Consider the following 18698-nt stretch of genomic DNA (forward strand, 5'->3'; position numbering starts at 1 on the left):
TGTCCCTACTTTCAGAGACAAATTGTGTACAAACTCTAAAGGTCTGCTGTACCTTTAAATGGAGCAACATGAATACTTGTGTAAACTAGGGATATGTATAAAATATGCAGCCCTGTAGTAATGTGTCCCTGAGTTTCCCACCTTTTTATTAAAAAACACATTTTTTATACTCTTTTTATTTTATTGCGCAAAAGGAACATAAGCGAATAATATGAATGAACAGATATAGACATAGAATGCAAATAGTCTCATATCCAAAGATAGAATATACAGAAGGAAGAGGGAACAAGACAGACAAGGAAACAGCTCTAAAACTGGAGGGATATAGGGATTCACCAAAAAACCTATAGAGATAGTGCAGAAAAAGTGCTGTACTATATAGAGTAGTACCAAGTTACCAGGAGCTTTTAAATAAAGAGTATAGATAGATGGATGAATAGTGAGGTAATCTAAGGTGTCAAATATTGGAATATTCAAATGCCCAGAGGGAGTATATACAGTATATTATTTATTATTATTGCCATTTATATAGCGCCAACAGATTCCGTAGTGCTTTACAATATTATGAGAGGGGATTTAACTATAAATAGGACAATTACAAATAAACTTACAGGAACAATAGGTTGAAGAGGACCCTGCTCAATTGAGCTTACATTCTAAAGGAGGTGGGGTGTAAAACACATAAGGACAGGAATTTGCAATATCCTTATCCTTGATTGAAGAGTGTCACAGGGTAAATGGTACCGTTACCAGATGATATACCTTTTATATGGATAAAGGGAATGGAAAAACTGTTAAAAAAAAAAATAAAAAAAAAAAATAGTGGAGATAATGGTAGAAAAAAATTATCCACTAGTGTTAAAGCAAGCCTAAAACAGTACATGGAACTGGCTGCTGATAGAGCAATATATGACAAATATATCACTAAAAACATATAAATATAATAATAATGGTAAAAAATCCACTTATAATAAAGCAGTAAAAAAACAGTATTTGTAGCTGGCTGTTATGGAGCAATATGTCGAAAATATCACTTTAAAACAACTGAGAGTGCAATAAAAGATCAATTTAATTCCACAATGTTAAAAAATAAAAATGGAGTTAAAAATAGATTCACAGTATATTGACCAGTCTATTAAGGATAAAATTATGAAGAAAACCTTAGTCCCAGATGCGAATGAATGAGGAGACCAATGGTAATCTTTTCCTCTGAATCTCGATCGCCGGTGAGGACTGCTTGTGTGCCACAATGCGTTCCACTGTGGACCTCACTCCAAGGAATCAGCACTGCTCGCAGAGAAAACTTTGATGTTCTTTCTGGGATCCAAAGTGGATGGGCGTTCCTGTAATGATACCCTGGCCCGTCAATCACTGTTACATTCAATCTTGGATTCTCTTTCCTGTTGACTAACGCGTTTCGTGGGAGATAGCCCTGCTTCATCAGAGACGCACAGTGATTGCCGGCCAGGGTATCTTTAAGTTATAGCGCTTTCGCCGATCTTCCAGGGTATTGACCCGGTCATTGGTGGCCTGTTGCTGTTTCTGCACTTTCACCAGTGTTCGCTCCAGAGCTGTTATCCCGGAGTCGTGGGTGCTAGATGAGGCCTCCAGCAGTGTGACCTTGGAGGTGACTCCCTCTATTGCTTCTTTAATGTAGGCCATGTCAGTCGCAATATTGGCTCTAAGTTCCACTAGCATGCTTTTTAATAGGGAAGCGGTGATCGGTTCCTCAGTAGTGATACATGTAGGTTTAGGCTCAGGTGGTGGCGCATACGATGCCCCTTCTCCCGGGTCTATGGAGAAATCCTCCGAGGAGTATAAATAACTATCTTCTCTCGTTGCCATCTTGTCCCATGCAGACTTTTGCTAGAGCCATAGAAGTTCTCTGATATCGCGACTGGTAGGGTCTTTGTCTGCTTTAGTTTTTCTGTGCTTCCGACCCATGGTTTTCTCCTGTACCTTTTGAGGGTATTTGTAGATGTATAGCATTCAATTTTCTCCCTTAAAATCTGGATTTTTGCGATATTGGGTAGAGAGCTTGGGAGAGTGTGTCTGCTCTGCTAGCTCCACCCCCTGAGTTCCCCACTTTTGCATGTGAGATTGGACATATTATATATTTAGGTATTTCTTGATTATGATGTTATACCCAAACCAGCTAACAGTTTAAATTATATGCTTTCCTGAAGTGTGTTTTCAAATAATTTTTTAAAGGAATGGAGACTGGGTGAAAGTTTAACGGAGAAGGGAAGGGAGTTGGGGGAAAAAAGGTGCAGCTCTGGAGAAGTCTTGGAGGCGAGCTTCAGATGTGGGAGTACGGACAGAGGATAGACGTAGGTCTTCGACAGAGCACAGGGGCCTCAACGGGACATATTTGTGTATTAGGGAGGATGGGTAGGTTGGAGCAGCATTATGTAGGGACTTCTAAGTAAGCACCAGAATCTTAAATTCAGCCCTATGTCTAATGCAGGGACTGACAGAGGGGAGGGGAGGGGTGGGGGCATGCGGAAGGTGCGGGCAGATAGGAAAATGAGCCTTGCCGCTGCATTCATTATAGATTGCAGCGGTGCAATCTGGGAACGCGTAAGACCACTGAGAAGGGGATTGCAGTAGTCAATGCAAGAAAGAACGGCATGGACCAGCACCTTAGTGGCTTTCAAGAACAAGATTCGATTTTAAAAGAAAAAACTGTTAAAGGGTACCTGCCATGCATGTTTTAACTTTTGCTATTTTATGTATTGTATGTATTATATGTATACATTGTGCTGGTAGATTTCTTAGCAAGTGTATAGATCGGTAGAACAATCTCTAAAAATAGGTCTTTCTCCCACCTTTCAGTCCGTTCTTCAGCGTAGACACTATACTGAAGAATTGACTGACAATGGAGAGCAGAAAAGACCACCCACAGGCGGTCAGTCTACTCTATTCATAGCAACAACAGCACATAGTTTGCCTTCAGAAGCCCTTGATGGCACTATTTTTCTATAATGTCTCACACACTTGAAGCCTTGTCATGTGAAAAATGTATGATTTTATTTTTTTTTTCTTCTATTTTTACTTCCTTAACATACAATCACTACTGATCTAAAAGTATTTTCAAGGGTCAGTCTAAGTTGTAAAGGTTCATCAATATGGTGTTTTCTTCCTGAGTCCAACGGTTTACACTTTTAGAACCAAACACGAATTGCGGATCACTGAAACGTAATGACTATCCCTAAAGAATTAGCTGTGTTATGGTGCAGACTTTGTGCCTGCCATCAGATATTTTTGACTAACCCATTGTGTGGCTTGACTAAAGCTGGAATGCTACCTGCACTAGATAACAAGCCACTAATCCCAAACAGCAGTGATGGTTTACAAGTACTAGGCATATACAACTTCCACAGGTCATAAGTGTCATCCAAGGTAATCTAAAGGCACAGCAGCAGAATGCTGGGTTTAAGGTGCTGAAGTCATCACCAACTGTATGATGTAATAGTAGATACAGGTGGCCCTCATTTTGCAAACTACCTGTTTTACGACTGCTCGCACTTCCGACCAGCTCTCTCGCGTGGTGGTAAGTGCAAGCCGTTGTGGGATTTAGAGGAATTCCCTGATCTGCTGCGTTCGACTATGACCTAGACGAACGCAACAGAGCAGGGAATCCCTCTAATCTACATTCAGGGAAATTTGCCAGAGCATAGTTTAGAAGGACTCCATGTTCTTGTGCGTTCCTCTATGTTTGGGGAAATTTTCCCGAACATAGACAAGCGCACTAGAGCAGGGAATCACTTAACTCCTCACTTACCGACCAATTTGTTCTGCAACCGGGTCGTTGGAACGGAACCCGGTAGGTAAGTGAGGAGTACCTGTACTGATTAATGTAAAAACAGAAAAAAATGCGAAATTTAATTTGTTATTGAGATATGGGGAAAAACTTCTTATCCCTGCTTCTTCCTTACAGCACAGGTTAGATAAAATTTAAATCCACAAATGTACTAGGAAGCATGCTGTATTTGAATTAATATGATGTTTGACAGAAGACAAAGTAATGGTCAAATGGGCCTGGATCGATTTATTTATTTCATGCATCCATGGGGGGAAAAAATTGTTGAATGTTACGCAATGAAAGGGGTGAAACAATGTGAGTGAAAACCTGTAAATTTGACCTATTTATTTTCTACAGCTAAGTGTGTGTATTCAGAATTTAAAACGGTTTCTGTGCTTTATCAAGAAAATGCATCAAAAGGAAACAAACATAAAAACTCTCCATATCCCTCTTTTCCACTCTGATCATTGACATTCTCTTTCAACCAAAACGTGGCAAAGATCTGTAAGCCTATCCTGGTCTGCCTATAGGTTTCATTTCAGTGTGAAAACACATTGGGTTTTTACTAGAAATCTGTATCTGCATGGAGATCCCTAGTGCAAGCTTACTTTTAGGTAATTTAGCCAATTAGCGGCGCACCTATCTGAGGCTTCCTCTTTCAAAAATCTGAGCAGCGGATAGACAGGAGTCATAGCAATCAGACAATGGATACTAAACTTTAAGGTAAAGCATTCGTGAACGGTTTAACCCCTAAATGTAAGCCGGCACCATAACAACTCAGTTGTTATGGTGCCAATACAGTTCCTTTAAACGACACATCGACAATTATAACCAATAAAAAAAAAATCAGAATTTGTTTGCATCTTGCTCTACTACATGAGTTTTTACAGTTGTGTCCCTCCAAACCTAATTCTCAGTATTGTCAATGGTACTAGTTTCTTAGTTTCTTTGTCCTGTTCCAAATGGATTGTTGATAAAACCTGGCCTGTATAGGGTCTATGAGTACTGTTCGGAAACACTATTCTAAATTAAAATTAGTTCCCACAACATACCCATATTTGCATTATAATTCCTGAGTGATCTACATTTTTTATTTTTTTTTAAATGCCATTTTATACTTTATGTAACCTGTTTGTTGCAGGAGCAAAGCAGGGTAGGAGCACCAAGATGGGAAAAAAGACCAAGAGAGCTTCTGATGCCTCCTCTTCCTCTGAGGAAGAAGAGTATGTTGTAGAAAAGGTCCTTGATAGGAGAGTGGTGAAGGGACAAGTGGAATATCTCCTCAAGTGGAAAGGATTCTCAGAGTAAGTAAATATGTCTTAATTTTGTTTATTTTATAAATCACTGACTATCAATTCATATTTAGTTTAAGTGTGGAAATGCTCTCAACTCCTCTTTCAAACCCAGGGGACCCAATGCACCTACAGCTCAATCTCCACTTCTGTATTAACCGTATGAGTTTCATATGTGTGTAATCCCCATTGATGTCACCTGATTTTCTTCTAGTAACTTAGACTGAAGGTGAGTTATATTGTGGGATTCCCCTTCATTCTTTTCTTGCTGGTGCATGGATTACAAAGGGTTGGCATGCCTCACATGGAATGGCTGACTTGGTTGTGTCCAATGTAATGTATCTATACTGCTGGTTAACATCAAAGTTATGAGTAACCTTTTCTACTTTCTTGAACTCTTTCTAAATTTAGCTAGTGAAAGTTATTCATTAGGAGGAATTGTGGTAGAGGTAGACCTATTTGTAAAATATATAACTAGTTGAAATCTGTTGTATGTGTTTCAAAACTCGACCAGTATACAGCAATTTTGTAATGTAAATTACAATATTTGCAAGTGTACATTTTTTTTAAACTTTTTTTTAATGTACCGCATGTTCTGATTTTTAAGCTGAACCCATGAATTCGAGGTGTTACATTTAGGTTTAGGGCTATATTTGCCTGATACGTCAACCACCAAAATAATGTTGCAACTTTTGGTGCTAGGTTAGACCTGCGGACTTGAACATTTACAATTTCGGCCTAGGCTAGGCAGCAGAAGTCAACAAATAGTCCCTTTATTTATATATATATATATATATATATATATATATATATATATATATATATATACACATATGTATATGTTGTTTTACTTAGTGTATCCTGTTATTAATCGTACAATCAAATAACCAATCACATAAGATAGTCAGGTTTAAGTGTACACAAACAAAATATTGGCATGCATCTTTCTTCTTTGCTAATTGGTAGCACCTATGTGCGTGATTCTCTGTATCTCTCCAACCAGTCAGCTGTGTTTATGTACGAAAAATATGATTCCACAAGCAGTAATGTCATCTGCTAGTTCTAAAAAAAATTGTGTATAAAGCGTAAATATTGGCACCAAAGCATACTGAATCGAGTAATAATGATTGTAAGCACGCCAGATATTCTCCAAAAAAGTATGAGATGTGTTGCATGTATCATATACAATCTACCTCTGCCTTATTTTCAGCCCGGCCATGTTTTAACAAATTTGTATTAGTCAACATCTAGGTTTTGAGAGAGTATTATATATATATATATATTTTTTTTTTTTTAACACTTAAAATATTGACTTGTACTCGGGCGTATACGGTAAACTGTTATATAATTATACCCTGGTGGGCAAAATTGTGGAAACTGCTTGTAAAAACTGTATTTCTGAGCTTTGATGACTCTTAAGTCTTTTTTTAGAATAATACAATAAAATTATGTATCATTAAAAAGGATAAGTTAATGCTGCATATAATGCAGAACACTTTATTAAAAAAAAAGTAAATAAAGCATTTCAAAAAAGGTTATACAAAGAAAACCATGGTAAAGCACATTTCATAACATCTAACCAGTTTTAGTACTACTTATTAGGAAACCTGTTGCCCTAACTCCAGTTTTATTTACTAAGGTCTTACAACATGGAGTGAACCAAGTGTTTTAGGTCCTCGTGAGTTAATAATGTGAATTCAAGATGGTAGGATTACTTTGATCTATTGTCTTTTATTCTTTGGTTGCTTCTGACTAACAAGTTTATTTAATTGGCTCCACAGATCTTCAGTTGGGTTCGGTTCAGGGCTATTACCTGGCCATTTTATCAGTGTAACTTTTTCCCCCCCTGAAACCACGTGTATAAACCATGACCGGCATCTTTATGGTTAGGACCTGAACCCTGTTGAAATATATAGGCTTCCTTATCCTGGAAAAGATTGCATGCTAAATGCTTCAGATTTGACTCAAGGATATCACTGATGTATTTTATGCCACTTAGAGTAATATCAATCTCACAAAATCTGCCTACCCCATGTCCTGTTATACGACCCCAGATCAACTTGGATGCTTTATGGTAGCTGTAATGCATTTGGGAAGCAAATCTTCTTAAGTTCTTCTTCTTACTTTTATCCCATCATATTGATTATTCTGAATGCATCACCCCAGTTGACTCTTTCCTATTGTTCACCAGAATCAGATTGTTTATTTATTTTTCAAACCTAATCTCTTCCTTCTTTTTTTTGGAAGTAGAAATTGTGTTTTCTTTGTAATTCAACATATTTGTTTCATTACATGGAATTACATATCATCAGAAAGACAATTTGATGGGATTATTCCAAAAAAGACGGTTTCCCAAACGTTTCCACCATTTTGCCAATTAGTGTGTATAATCTAAGGAGTCAAAGGCATCGTAAATTGAAGGGTTGAAGGTTTTGTGTACGGACTCCACAGCCATGAATGAAGAGGATTAAACGACCCAGTGACCTTAAAACATTGTATCAGTGTGCAGTTGGTGTTCATGAATGGCTGCTGTGTGCTTTGAGGTTGAGATACTACTTCTGCTATACTATGTAAAGATATTGCTTACTTTATGGATAGAGCAATATGAAAGGTACAACACATTTTAGAGCAAAACTTGCCACTGCACATACCATTTATAGTACAAATTAGCCAGATCAAGGGTTTCATACTCGTCTGGACCCATCACTTTATCTAAGATTGCAAACCATCTTTTTGAACTATGTCAGTGAGTCATTATTTATTCCCCTCCCAGTATTCAGCTGTGCTGGAGACCTGGTAAAGAAACTGTGAACCACATTAAAAAAAACCTGATAATATACAAAACCAATCTCGAAATCCTGTATGATGCACAAGGTTTTTCACTCGAGTGAAAATTTGAAGTGAATACAAAGTGAATTTAAAATTTAAGGCCAAAATACCCAAACTGGAAGCATAGCAAACTGGGAGAATTTGTCCACTTCGGCTATTTTGTCTCTACAGTTGGAATTCAGCTTGAATTCTCACTATAGTAGGTTTGTAGGGTTTACATGTGGCACCGAGAATGATGCACATTGATTAATCTCCCCATAGAGATGCATTACTATAGTTCATCTCTTTGAGGAGATTCTGATAGGCGCTATGCGGTGAGTGCTGCATATTAGCAGTATGCCTCTCCCTCCCTATGCTTCCTTATGGAGAAGCATTGGGTTGGCCAACATCATCATTACTGATGACCTCAGAGAGGGCAGAGTGGCAAAGGATAAAGTGCGTAAATCTTATTTTACTTGTAAATGGGTCCTCTATTTTTAAATCGTAAGTGATGGAGGTCTCACCAACATGTTTGTATATTGTATTGATAATTTTATTTTCCCTTTAACATTTTTGTGGTAATTTAACAGATAGTGTGTCCCACTGTTGTAAAGATCCTAGATTTGTATTCTGTATCTGTCCCTAAGTATAGCAATGTCACCAGAATTTGCCTGATTTTCATGGAGTTATAGGGTTAAATTAGACATGCCAGTTTTGGCTTTCAAATTTCTAGTTACCACTGATTGATTTACTGGACCCATGCCATTTTTCCTCTTCCTTCTTGAAGTGCTTTTTGTAAGATTTGTGTTTTGGACTTAGGCTGATAATTAATTTGGGGTGTATTTAAAATCTTATAGATTTCCTTTTCTGTTTTCTAGTGCTATATTGTCTATTAATACTCCATATTTGTAATTTCTAGCATAAAGGACCACTCTCAGCTCTATAATGACTTCATCTAAATTAATAGTTATGGTGTAATGCACACCATCTTACCTTATGGGGTTTAACCGTTTTCAAGCATTTTAACTCCAAAGCCAGTTTGACCACTCAATGCCTCTGCCTCCTCCTCCGTGGTCTTAGTCTCACCCTGTTACTGGCTGCCCACAGAGATAAACGGTTTAGACACCTTTCAGATGAAGCCACTTTGGTGCCCGGAGTGTTTAATAAGAAACGTTTTGTACAATGGATTATTCCTTATCAAGTGATCCCATTTTTAAATAATTTGTGTCTGTAGCTTTGAAATGTTAACTTCCTCTAATTTAGGCATGTAGTATATCAAATATTTTCTCAACAAAACATTGGAATTTGTATAACATTTCAAATCCTTGTAAATCAAAAAATACACGGGGTAAAAAAAAATGTCTTTCAAGAGTTTGTGCTATATTTAAGTCAAATATCATCTTTATATTTTTATTACTTTCATAATTTTGGCAGTTGTTTTATTGATTAGTCATAATTTATAGTTCTCGTACTAAAGTTTACCTATACATACTGCCTCCAAGGTATGCTAAGACATGTGTTCTTGTTAGCTTGTTTTAAAATGAAGAAAGTGCAAAGCTCAGATTAAAAAATAAAATTAAAAAAGTTACCATTTTCAAGCAAATTGTCTTTTTTCCTTTGATGTTAAGATTGTCCTTACCAAACTTCAAGTTGTAAACTCGACGACGTTGTTCTGAAATTTTCCCAACAGATTCAGACTTTTGCAATATTGTGAAATGGAAATGGCTTTGTGTTGGAAAAAGAGCGGTTTCTGAAGTAAAAGCTATTGTCTCCTATCTAAGTTCCTCAGTAATTCATTGTGTTGATTTTCTTGTGTTCGTGGTGCTTCGTAGACTACCTCAAATAGAAGGAGGTGCAATGGTATTGGATCACTTGGGCTCATAGACGTCGCTGCAACTGACAGCACAAGCTAGAAGCAAACCTCATTGTTATACAATTTGGCACCTTGCTTAATTTTGCAATTATTTCTCCTCCCACAGGGAGCACAACACATGGGAGCCAGATAGAAACCTGGACTGCCCGGAGCTCATCTCTGAATTTATGAAAAAATACAAAAAACCCAAGGAGAGTGAACCTAAAGCCAAGACCGAAACCACAAAAAGGAAAGGTGTCAATGAAGAGATAAGAACTAAGAAGAGGAGAGAGGTGAGACATGGTTCCCATTCTGAATTGTAGCTATCTGCATGGTTATGTGTTTCTGTTTTCTGAAAATAATATAAAATGAGGAATATTGGCCAGCATGCAACTCTAACTGGAATAATCCTTCTATATTGATGTACCGTGTTTCTCCGAAAATAAGACTGGGTCTTATATTAATTTTAGTCCCAAAAAACACACTAGGGCTTATTTTCAGGGTAGGGCTTATTTATTTACGGTACCGGTATGTACATTGAACCCCCCTTTAATAAATCCACCCCTCTCTAATTAATCCACCCCTCTCTAATTAATCCACCCCTCTCTAATTAATCCACCCCTCCTTTAATAAATCCACCCCTCCTTTAATAAATCCACCCCTCCTTTAATAAATCCACCCCTCCTTAATAAATCCACCCCCTCTAATTAATCCACCCCCTTTAATAAATCCACCCCCCTTTAATAAATCCACCCCCTCTAATTAATCCACCCCTCCTTTAATAAATCCACCCCTCTAATTAATCCACCCTCTTTAATAAATCCACCCCCTCTAATTAATCCACCCCCTCTAATTAATCCACCCCCTCTAATTAATCCACCCCCCTTTAATAAATCCACCCCCCTTTAATAAATCCACCCCCCTTTAATAAATCCACCCCCTTTAATAAATCCACCCCTCTAATTAATCCACACCCTCTAATTAATCCACACCCTCTAATTAATCCACCCCCCTCTAATTAATCCACCCCCTCTAATTAATCCACCCCCCTCTAATTAATCCACCCCCCTCTAATTAATCCACCACCCCTTTAATTAATCCACCCCCCTTTAATTAATCCACCCCCCCTTTAATTAATCCACCCCCCTTTAATTAATCCACCCCCCTTTAATTAATCCACCCCCCCTTTAATTAATCCCCCCCCCCTTTAATTAATTCACCCCCCCTTTAATTAATTCACCCCCCCTTTAATTAAGTCCCAGACATAAAATACCAGTATCTACTCACATTTCAAAGAGTCCGACCACTGGGTGCCTCACTGCCCGGAATGGATCCTTCCGCTGAAGATCCGTGAAGGCAGACTGACGGCGCTGCGCACGTCGTCATCACGCTGCGCACGTCGTCATCACGCTGCGCGATGCCGCGGCCCGCAACGCTCCTCCCCCTCCTCCTCATAGAAGAAGGAAGTCCCGCCGGGCCGCAAAGGTAAAATGCCTAGGTCTTATTTTCGGGGTAGGGCTTATATTGCAGCCCACCCCGAAAATTCAGCTAGGGCTTATTTTCGGGGGTAGGTCTTATTTTCGGGGAAACACGGTACTGCCTCCATTGCCATTTTCAAACACTTTTTTTTTTTTAATTGAGAAAAAAATAATTATGTGTGTGATGCGAACAGCTAATCCAAAACTAAACAGCCCCATGGCACCACTGCACAAACGTTAAAGGATTCTTTAAACCCTTGATGATTTGGCCAGTGTACATAAGGATACATTGGATTTGAATAAATTTTGTATAACATTTAAAGTCTTGTAAACGAATCCATTGAAGCCATTGTATGAATTTTACATTGTACCTGTTCTAGCTGCCAGAGCTTTACATTTTATGAATACAGTGGATGAACATATTAAAAGCTTGCAGATTGTAGATGAACAAGATATAGCCTGGTGTCCTGCAATAGGAAAGCATTGGGAGGCTTGTGAGCATGCACAGCAAAACACAACTCTGCACCAATCCATTTACATGCCTCTTGTGACTGGGAGGGGCTCTGAGATGAATTGGTGCCTATAGTATCCCTTTAATGAAGCACAACTTTGTTTTATTTAACTATTGCTGTGACATCTGCAAAACGATCTGTAAATATTGTTAATGCAAACAACTCCTGACGTCACTCCTTATGGTACTATACCAAAATCCATATGGCATAAGACTGTACATAGGATCAGTAACAAAAATAATGAATACAATTGAGATTTCATTCCATTCAGTGTCTTTCCCAAAACTGTGTTACAATATTACAATTCGTGCGGGACAAGCTGATCATTTACTAGGTCACCACTGGAGGCAGAATAATTTTTTTTTAAAATGGCAAAATTCTATTTCTTTTATTTATTTTCCCCTTCTTCTAGTGTAAGACAATAACCCTATCTCGCCTTTCAGACTTCCAGATTAGTTTGTTCTGGCAGGTAGGACAGGAACATAAATGTATTAACAATACTTAAATTTCTGTTATTTATTTATTTTGAACCATCCCAAACCACTTAAGCTGACAAATCGCATTTACTCTCATGTGATTACAAATTACATTATCTAGGCAGATGGCCTAGCTTTCTTTCAGAAAGATCACAGTAAAAAACACACACATATTTCTAAACTTTCTCTCTTTTTACAGAGTAATGATATAGCCCGTGGCTTTGAGAGAGGTCTGGAACCAGAGAAAATTATTGGTGCTACAGATTCATGTGGCGAGCTCATGTTCTTGATGAAATGGTAAGCAGGTTTCTTTTTTGAAGGGGCGGTGCTGTAACTTGAGAAATATTTTGTCAACTTACAATCTATTTTTACTAGAGACATACTTAAAACAACATTAATCCTTATTGCTTTTGTTATGGTGCAAGATGCTCCTTGTTCCATTTCTGTTTCATCATGTAAGATACTAACATAGATATAATAAGAGAGCTACAAATGGCATACCTCTCCAATATGGTGAGTTAGGTCCCAGACTGCAGCTGTAAGCGAATCACAGGCCTTTTCATTTGCTAGTGCATATATGACTTAAAGGGACGCTAAAGACACTCAACACATCATCTTTGTGTAGTACCCCTGTCGTTTTAACCCTGCAATGAAAACATAGCTGTTTCTACAAAATGGCAATTTTTTTTTATTTTTTTTTGCAGGATTAAAGGGACTCTCCAGTGCCAGGAAAACAAACCTGTTTTGCTGGCACTGTGCTCCCCTCCCTCCCTCCCTCCTAACCCCCATCCTATGTTGCTGAAGGGGTTAAAACCCCTTCAGTGACTTACCTGAATCCAGCTTCGATGTCCCTTGGTGCTTGGTCAGGCTCTGGGCGGGGGAGACCTAATGGCAATGGACGCGCGCGCACTAGACATCCCCATAGGAAAGTATTATTCAGTGCTTTCCTATGGGGATTCCGACGAGGCCGGAGGTCCTCATGCATAACGTGAGGACGCCCAGCATCGTCTAAAACACTTTTTTTTCATGTTCTAAGAAGCCGGAAGTCCCTTTAGTGGCTGTCTCGTAGACAGCCACTAGAGGAGGACTTAACCCTGCAAGGTAATTATTGCAGTTTATAAAAACTGCAATAATTAGCTTGCAGGGTTAAGAGTGATGGGAGTTTGCACCCAGACCACTCCAATGGGCAGAAGTGGTCTGGGTGCCTGGAGTGTCCCTTTAACACACCTCTTGTGGCTGTATTCCTGACAGTCACTAGAGGCCCTAAATGCAGCTCTTAGAGAGCATTTGAAGGGCGCAGCATGGCTCTTTGCATCACATACACATTAGCCCACCAATGCTTTCTTATGAGGAAGCATTGGATTGGCTGAGATTGTCAAGATTAATATGTTGATACATCTGTCCTATTTTCCTTGTAGGAAAGATTCAGACGAAGCTGACCTGGTACTTGCTAAAGAAGCCAACCTGAAATGCCCCCAGATTGTCATTGCATTTTATGAAGAAAGATTGACTTGGCATGCCTACCCTGAGGACACAGAAAACAAAGAAAAGGAAGCTGTGAAAAGCTAAACTGCTCTTTTTACATGTGTATATATACTGTCTCCTTATTTACTCACATACACACATTCTCCCCACTCTCCTTACCCACCCTGGTCCAAGTGTTATCAAGAGGGGGGGTAAAACTTTTTTTGTTTGTTTGTTTGGTTTTTTTCGCATTCATTTGTTAAAATAACCCTTCCACCTTGAAACAGCCCAGCAAGGGGCATTTGCACAAGATCTGATGGCCATGAGATGCAAGGAGTGTGTCATGGCAATTCTTCCATTCTTGGAAATGAGGCACTGTAGAATATGGGGAAGATACGTTATTTGTTTTTACCCATTTCTTAAGACCATGAATTGTTATGCTAAATGAACCTCTACAGTGTTGAAAGTTAGTGGTAAAGGGTATTAATGTTAATGGTTAACTTTTTGGGTGTTGATTGGGTACTACTTGGCTCAATTTTAAAAGGACATCCCTCGATTTAACAGTGATATATTGTGTACTGTGAAGGGAAACCTTGCTGCTTATTACCATTTGGACTTTTTGTTCTATGAGGGAGAAGACTGTATTTTTGTTTTAAGTTTTTTTTATATATATATATATATATATCTATATATGTATACTTTGATGTTCGGTCTCTTTGCATTTCCTCGTTTTTGTGCCTGAAATGAGTAGGGTTCAAACAACCACAAGGAATGAGAACTTCACATAACAAGAGGAATCAACTCTGCACATTGCTGTGAAACAGTACCAGAAATGTGAATGAAAAATACCTCGAGAGAATACACTAATTGCATGTGGTTACGGGAACCTACACTCTAAAGGGGGAGGGGGGGACCCCTTACAGGTTATTGGTGGGGAATGTTAAGAGACAGTGTGGACTTTGTATGTGTGGTTCATTTCATGTGCCATATTTAGTAATAGAATGTCATGATTTTTATATCTGAGGCCATAATGAATGCCACAAAGAGTATTGTTTCCCAAGTATGGAACACCTATAGAGAATGTTGTAGTGAAGCTTACTGGGGTGTTTGTTATATTTTTATGTCTGTGTATTCCCATATAAATCTGCAACTGGGGTTTTATACAATTTTGAGGTAACCAGATAATCAATGGTAAGCTCCCTGGGTATGGACTCCATTTCCCACGTCTCATTTGATGACTTGTACATGCTATATTTCAGAGCATTGTAGTTAGACAGCCATGAAGTAGTTAACTTTGTGATATGTATGAAAGGTGCAATATGAAGTATTTTACTTCTGCAGGTACCGTGTCAGTTTCTGTCCATTTATTTGAGCAGAACCCATTTTAAATAAAAGCTGCTTATTTTAACAATGAATGCTGGTGTAGAATTGATACATCTGTTATAAAACAAATACTCGTTATTTTGCCAAATGTCACCTTTTTTTCTCTTTGTGTCATTCACCCATTAATTGGTCATTCTGATAAATGAGATCCTAGATATTTTGACCCTATTTAATCTTTCCGGTCAGGAATTGTTTGTTTGTTTTTGGAGGGGGAAGGGGTTATTTTTAAATTTGGCAAAATATCTGAGCACTTACTCTTTGCAAAATTATTTAAAACACAACTATTAAATTTTTACTTCTTGTTTTTAAGTTTATTACATTTGAGATTTAATGAAATATTTCTAAATTATGTGTAATGATTTTTTTTGAGAAAATGGCACTTTATCTGGCTGAGCAGCAGTTGGTCAGATAAGTTGCAATAAATACGTGAAATTTACTAAAAAAAAATAAAACAATTATCAATATTCATCATTTTAAAAAACAATCTCTTAAGTTTTTCATTAAATGTAACAAACTTAAAAAAACAAGAAATGAAGATTTGATGTGGCAGTGCTTTAACAAGCAAGTCCTGCTATAAAGCACTTGTAAGTTTACTTTAAAATAAGCAGAATTTATTTAGGAGTACATGTCCTTCTTGAAATCAACGTGTATGTTAATGAGGGACTTTACACCAAAACAAAGTATTATGTACTTTAAAGGAGGAGGAAAAAGTATTCACTTGCCAATAATCCTGTAAATGTTACTGGAAGTAAACTAATATTCTTTAAAGGCGTTGCCAATCACTGTACAGTTTTTCCTCACGTAAATAATGTATAAACTGCAAAGTTAATTAAATCCCTATTTACATAACACTTTACAAATAGTAGCATACAACGTATAATTGGATACGTTCCAGAGTTTATTTTAACATTTGGTCATTAAAAATTGTGGTATACAATATCTGATGTAATGTAAGAAAATGTTTGTTGCATTTGAACTTTGTTGGCTGAACAGAAGCATACCCATAAGTCATGTGAGACTTGCTCTCTGCCTCCTTCACCCAACCTCCCCCCCCCCCCCCCCCCCCCCCCGGAACGGCTTTATAGCGCTTCTTATACTGACCTCATTATCCCCATTTCTATTCTCTTCTATTCTATTTTGTATATACACAGCTTTATGTACAAAGTTTACTGTACTGCAGTCAAAAACACTTCTTAATTGAACTTTTAATTTTGGTATGCAAAAGATATTGGACCATCCGTTTTATGCATTATGTATATAATGCTTACAAGATTTTTATAGAACACTCCAAGCACCATAACCAGAACAGCTCCCATAAACTGTTCTAAAATGTTTTGACTATTTACAATGGTGTTTGACGTTTTCCTTTAAGAAATGCCAACAGTAGAAAATTAGGGAAATCTCAGTAGTTTTTTTTTTTTTTTTTTTCCAGTGATGTCCAGATTAGCCAGGAAGTGGCCAAGATGCCTCTTGTAATCCTTTTTCCCAATTCTGTGAGAAAAAACGTCTGTGTGCGTGCGCAATGTTGTGCATGCATTGCTTCTGTATGGGAAATTAATGCAATTGCTTGAGGCAGCATAAGTGCATTAACTTAAATAGAACCCCTTGCTATACTCTATGGAACAATGTAAACTCGTCTTAAGATTAACTTTTTGAAATGTAAAAATTCTCAAAACTAATGATTTGAATGTTTTGTTTATACGTTTCAGTAGCATATTTTGCTCTCCAGACAACCAAATCCTTTTTTTTTCTTTCTGTTTTTAGGGGAACTCCGTAGTCCATAAAAAGTCTAGGTCTAATAATTGTATATATTGTATGTATGACCCCCTTGATTTTTATGGCTTGTTTGCAGAAGTGAAGTTTTAAAATTAGATCAAATTGTAGTTGGTTCATATGATTAGCTGGTAAATAGAAAAGTAGAGAATATAAACCAAATGAAAACCGTTTACACATCACTTTTTTTTATATATATATTTGGTTACATTATAGTTTTAAACTATTTAATATTGTAAGAGTGTTTATATGCTGTTATCAACCATTTCTTAAAAAAAAAAAAAAAAGTAAAAATTAACATTTTATAACCTTAAAGGAAAAACTTGCTAGCTGCTCTGTGACATTAGTTTCCAGAATACATTTATGTTTATTCCATTCAACAAACCAGAAAAAATGTGTCCGAGATACATCACACCTTTAAAAGGTTTCTTGACAATATATATATACATATTTAGAGGTTTAGTTTTTTTGGATTGGTTACAGCTACCTGGTGATACCATTTCTCGTTATGATGCTGTTTTCTAAACATTTTTAATAGCCACTTTGACTTCTAGAGCTGTGCTCATGATGAGGAAAAAAAATAGCCTATTCTTCCACGTTTGGTTTACATGAGTTTCGAAAGCAATGAACATGTTGTGAACAGTACTCTGGTTATTAGCTATCACTGCCAAATGCCTTTGGCTAAATGTGGCACTGCATCTGTTCTAGAGTACATTTTCCAACTTACTGAGCACCTTGGTATATGTAGTCCGGCAACTGCAGGATCAAGGTGTTTGCCTTTATTGGCATACAGTATGTGGTTCGTTGTATCAAGACAGTAGCTCACTGCACTCTCACATTTGAGCAGGTAAATTTTATATCTAGGACTTTAATAAGTGGTATGAAGTGGTACTTCTTCAATGAGCATTAAAAAAAAAATGCATTTAAAAACAGAATTTTATTTAAAAAGTGGTTCTTTTGATGGTTATGATTCATATGGAAGTCAATGACTTAAAATAAAACACAAATTGGTTACAAAAAAATAAAGTAGAAATTCTAAAAATCTGAAACCTGTGCTGGGATTTTGTTTTTTAACTTTTATTTTGGTGCCCTGCCATCCTCCTTTTTCTGGTGTTTTAGATTATGTGGAGATTAACCAATATATTAACGTAGCCAACATGCAATATGTGCATATTTAAATGCACCTCTTGCAAGATTTCAAAATTACCAAATGATGCAGGTCCTAACTACCTATTCTGAAATGGTACAAAGTTTAGTCAAGCGCTGCTTAATTGGTACTTTTCGATCACATTTAATTCTGTGAACTGTAAATGCTATATATATATATATTTTTTTATATTATTTTATTATAGCGCCATTATTACTATTTATGTAGTGCCAGCAAACTCCGTAGCTAAGTACAATGGGATGGGCACATTACGTTACTGAGGGTATAGTGGTTTACTCACAGGTTCACATAGGTTTTTTTAAAGCGCTATATTGTGATAACGGACAAATAAAATACTAATTTAATTTAGTAAATGCAAATGTCTTCTGTACATCTTCCTTAAGTGTTCAGCATACTCCAAAACAAACTGCAGTAGCATGCGTCTGGTCTGCGTGCACTATAAACTACCATGACAGATGTGTATTCATGCAGCACCTGGGTACTAGGCCAGATGTTTAAGGAAGAGTCCATCTGGAAGTATTTTTTTTTTTTTTTTTTAAACATGGAGTTCCCTGATCATGTGACCAGCTGGTTCAGGATTTATTACCCCTAGGAACTTCACATGGGCCACATTTTTTTGTTTGTTTGTTTTAGCGGTGGGTATTTGCAATCATTGCACTTTTCCTTATAATATTTTAAGAAACGTCT

General features: G+C 37.3%; 1 protein-coding gene across 6 annotated transcripts in view; it reads left to right on the forward strand.

The window, feature by feature from the left end:
- The window catches only part of CBX5 (chromobox 5), a 45699-nt gene extending 30319 nt beyond the window's left edge, over positions 1–15380 (forward strand). For all 6 annotated transcript variants that reach the window (XM_063428439.1, XM_063428434.1, XM_063428438.1 and 3 more), the window contains 4 exons: positions 4947–5109; positions 9885–10050; positions 12423–12520; positions 13642–15380. In XM_063428439.1, coding sequence (XP_063284509.1) covers positions 4947–5109; positions 9885–10050; positions 12423–12520; positions 13642–13792 — 578 coding nt within the window. In that variant the 3' untranslated portion in view covers positions 13793–15380. The remainder of the gene's footprint in view (positions 1–4946; positions 5110–9884; positions 10051–12422; positions 12521–13641) is intronic.
- Positions 15381–18698: the final 3318 nt, after the last annotated feature.

This window comes from Pelobates fuscus, chromosome 1 (genome assembly GCF_036172605.1).
Source record: "Pelobates fuscus isolate aPelFus1 chromosome 1, aPelFus1.pri, whole genome shotgun sequence".
Taxonomy (NCBI): Eukaryota; Metazoa; Chordata; class Amphibia; order Anura; family Pelobatidae; genus Pelobates; species Pelobates fuscus.